General features: G+C 32.0%; 1 protein-coding gene across 9 annotated transcripts in view; it reads left to right on the forward strand.

The window, feature by feature from the left end:
- The window catches only part of LOC108747664 (disks large homolog 4), a 333,352-nt gene that overhangs the window by 252,866 nt on the left and 75,806 nt on the right, over positions 1 to 4,680 (forward strand). For 8 of the 9 annotated variants that reach the window (XM_018485270.1, XM_018485272.1, XM_018485271.1 and 5 more), the window contains one exon: positions 2,037 to 2,199. In XM_018485270.1, the coding sequence (XP_018340772.1) occupies positions 2,037 to 2,199 (163 nt within the window). The remainder of the gene's footprint in view (positions 1 to 2,036; positions 2,200 to 4,680) is intronic. The other variant, XM_018485269.1, reaches the window with a different exon arrangement.

Consider the following 4,680-nt stretch of genomic DNA (forward strand, 5'->3'; position numbering starts at 1 on the left):
TATCTCTTTTTCTCTCTCTTTTGAATCAGTGTTCAATTGAATATTTCTAATATAAAAATGTTTGTTTTTTTTTTTTAATATATATAAATCAAATACATAATTAATTTTAAATTCTCTATTTTATTTTTAAAAATTAAAAATAATTTATCTCGATATTTTAGTGTCTCCGTTTACTTGTTATATCAACATTTTAATTTGCGAAAAATGAAACAAAAAACATATTTGTAATTAATTATACGCAAGTATGTCTAGAAATGGAAAAAATCAGCGCTCCAATCTCGATATTAGCTTGACTACCGATTATCACCTTCAAAAGCAAAGGCAAGCCTTTCAACGCACTTTTATAGCATAAAGAGAAAAAGAGAAAGCGGCTTTCCATTATACGCGTGTATTCTGCACTTCACCCTTCGGCGACAGTCATAAATCAACCGGCCGTTCAGCGGCTTTAATCGGCGCTTTTTTTACGCTACTCCCAGATGGGTGCCTTAAAGGTGGTGAAATCGCTGAAGCGAAAAATCGTAGACTAGCGAAGGTCGACTTGCCATCGACGGAAGCTGTATATCGCTGACGGAAGAGCTATCAATTACTTCGACGGCGTCTTGGAAAACCGCCCTAATCTACTTTTCCTATCCGTGCTGATTCTTAGAGAATGAGATGTTTAACCTCACTTACCGATTATCGCTTAAAAATATAAAATCTATTCAACCATATACTTCGTTTAATTATCGCATAGATATATATAATTTGTTAATATATTTTTTACGGAGGATGCTGTAATTTTGTGCAAGCAATTACATTTATTTATATTATTTAAAGTTTTACGTCATTATACATTAAAATAAAGAAAGAAGTAAATAAAGAGAAATAAAGAAAAAAGTATTCTGTGCTTTAATTAAAGAAAAAAAAATTTGATGGTGTGATGTAATATTTCTAATTTCTTAATTAATTTGTTACGTTAAACTAATGAAGATTAAATTTCATCACACAGAAAATTAAGGCATATTATATTTGTTATTTCTTGTTTAATTTAAAGCAATGCCAATTCACGAACGGATCAAAAATCCACTTGAATGCATTGCGTATGTTGATCTTTCAATCAGCTCGATAATAATCGTGACCGATTGTCTCTTATGTTTGTTTCTATTAATGTAGATTTACTTTAAAATTTTGGTTCAATTTGCTATCTTTTTTTAATTCTTAAAATTAGAAAAAGATGAAGAGTTAGTCGAACTAAGATTATTTGAATTACATTGGTAGAAGCGGGCATTAGAAGAAAGACAATCGCAGTGAACGAAACAAGGAAGCAAACTGAAGAAGATGAGAGTAGGAGACCACAGGTTGAGATAGAGGAAATTGAATGAGGAAAATCAATTATCGTAGGATATCGCAGCTCGTGATGTCATCATCGAATTGTTTGTATACCGCTCGTCAAGTTGTCTTAGAAATAGTATCTTCCCTTAAGAGAGAAGAGGGTTAGTTGCTTGATAAACAGAAGAGAAAAGTGAGACATTTTCTGGAAAGCAATATCCGCGTGAGGAATGAATAAAACGTGTAGGGAATTAATGTAGATGCTATAACGTAAACGTCCCAGTGATTGGACATATATATCCGGACATTTACACAAGATTTATTATTATTAATCTCAAATGTTTTTTTATTACAATATTATAATTTAATTGTATTTAAAGATTATTTATAAAAGCATTTGAGATTAATAATAATATAAACAAATAAATTTTTGTGTAAATGTCCAAACATAGTCCGCTCATTGGAACATTTACCTTAAACGTAAAAAATGCGTCTCGTTCATGTTTCATTTGTATTCTGTTTAGCGATACGATTTTATACGTAAATGCAAACGACAGTTCATTCTAGCAGTTCATTCTATATGTGTATACATCGTTAACGATGTAATATATTTCTAACGTTGATCTGTGCAAAGAAAAATAGACGGCGGGATATCAAATAATTGTGTTCGATTATCGACTAGTCAATATTAAATCATATGATTGAAGAAGAGCACATATTGGTTTCAGCAGGGCGATAAAAATTTGGAAAATGTGACACATGAAGAGGCAGTGGCGACCCTAAAAGCAACCCAAGATCGCGTCGTACTTTTGGTTTCCAAGACGGAAGGTGGAATCATCCCCCCACCTCCTCCTCCAATAGCAACGGATAATTCTCTCTCACCTCAGCCACGTAAGTCATCAAATTTCCCTTCTTTTTTTGCATATACCGTTTAACAAAATCAAAGCATCACAAAAAATTAATAGATAGTGATTTCATAATTAACATTTTATTAGATAAATAAGTTCTTATAGTCAACTTTAGATGAATAACGACGATGCATTTAAATTTACGTACCGAAGTATTTTTTCATTAGTAAAGTTAACCTGCACTTCGAAAGTTATGCAACAATTCGCAGTTAGATAATTAAGGGAATTCTAAGTGACAGAATTATCGACATTATAAGCTAGAAAGTTTTCCGAATTGTCTGTACAGAATATTAAATTCTTTTATACAATTAAAATACTCACAAAAGGAATGGTCGATTTAACGAGAAAATCAGAAAAAAGTTAACAAAACTATATTTATCTAGTATCACACACACACACATTGTAATTTTTTAACTTTTTTCAATTTTCTCGTTAAATTGGCTGTTCCATATCTTTTTTGTGAGTATTTAATTATGTAAAAGAATTTTGGAAGTTGCAGCTAATTCGGAGAACTTTTTAACTTTAATCCCGATAATTCTGTTACTTTAGGATCCCCCTTAAATATATTTAATTGAAAATAAGTTTAATTGAATAAATTAGTTAAAAACATGCATGTTCATCACATTGCATGATTCACTATTTTCATTGCGGTAATGAACAAAAATAATTCGAAAGGTAAATGTTTTCATTAAAATACCTCTACCGTTTCTTTTATATTTACTATATATAATAGATGTGTATTTAAAAAAAGTCACGAGAACTTATACATTTTGAATCACTTGAAATAGATGTCATAGATAAAATATAGTGCTCTAATTTATACTTTCCCAAGTTATTTATATTTCTGAATTCATTAGACAATTCCTTTAAGATAAGAACACACAGTGTAATATAAACGCTACGTAAATACAATCTCGTTGACTATCAATCAAACGGCGAAATAAAATCACAGTGTGAAATCTGTGATTTTATTTCATCATCCGTGATTTACGCGACGGAAACGGCCGAAAATTCTTAGAATCGTATGCGTTTTAATAACCGACCTTTCACAAAAAACGTCACTCTACCTCCGTCGTCGCATCTAATCGCATTTTTTGCCGCCACTTTTCCATCGTAAGATCTCGATCGTAATAATAATTACATTCTATTAATTATTCAAACCTGTCTGCGCAACGTGTTGAAATTCAAATCAACTGTGGCTCTCCCATACTCCTCCGCTGGCTGGAAATAAACGCGGATAAATCCCCACGATTTCCGCGCGTCGAGAGGTGCGGAAATGAATTTTTGATCCGCGAGTCTTCCCCGTCATCCGAACTTTTACTGACGATCGGGTCGTAACTTATTCATCAGTAGTAGCTCGTAAAACGGAGCTCGTAAAACTCATCCCGAAACGCACGCGGACGTCTTACTTTCCTTTCTCGTTTATCGCGGTGCATCGCGCGTCGAAAATGTTTGATCGAAGAACTCTTGAGAATGCGAGTGTTAAAATTCCATGTGTTGCGATGTCGAAAAACAATTCCGTCGGTTTTTCTTGTGAATTAATAAAGTTTCTTTAAATAATTAATGCATAAAATTAGCGTTGCATAGATTAAGAAATCGATTATTATTTTGAAACAGTAACTTTTCCCTTTATCGTTGTACGAAAGGTGAAAGACCGCTTTTCGAGATATTAAAGATACATAGAGCTGCCCGTCGTGGCTGTATTTTTACCTCACGGTAATATTTCCGTATTTATTTTTCTACAAACGGGAAAAGCAGTATAGTACAAACGCTATAGTTCTCAACTTCGATGTTAAAGAGAAAAAGCGGACTCGACGCTGGCGGTTTCGTGCCGACTGAATTCAAATTGCCCCTTTAATGCTGCGGCATATCGGTACCCCGCGGGATTATCCGAATATTTGCTTTAATCTCCAGACACAACCGGGAGTTTCTCGGAGAAGCCACCTTGACGCGAATAAACAAGTCCGCTCTAGATTGAGATCGCTATTTTCTATCCCGATGTAGATACTATTTAAGTTTTTTTATGTAATACTTGCAGAAAGATAAATAAAATTTCCACTTACAATACAATATCGTAATAATAAATTATATTTTTTTATTATTAAAATAAATAAAACTACATTTGTATGGCATACATATTTATATGTGATAAATTTAAAGGAGAGAATTATATATAATTTAAGAGTTTATTTTTTCTTTTTGGGCACTATATATTATTTAAACTAATAACTATATTTCAGCGTTACAAGTATGTCTAGAATTAATAAAAAGATGTTTTTAATTAATTTTATATTATATGTATTTCTGTATCAGAAAATAGAGATATTATTTTTTACTAAAATTAATAAAAAAATTAATATTAATATATGATACAAACAAAAAGGAAGATAAGCATAATCGCAGCAAATCAATTGTAGCATTGACATTTGTCATCATCGTGTGTGTACATATGTGTGTGTGTGTG

This window comes from Trachymyrmex septentrionalis, unplaced genomic scaffold (genome assembly GCF_001594115.1).
Source record: "Trachymyrmex septentrionalis isolate Tsep2-gDNA-1 unplaced genomic scaffold, Tsep1.0 scaffold20, whole genome shotgun sequence".
In the NCBI taxonomy this organism is placed as follows: Eukaryota; Metazoa; Arthropoda; class Insecta; order Hymenoptera; family Formicidae; genus Trachymyrmex; species Trachymyrmex septentrionalis.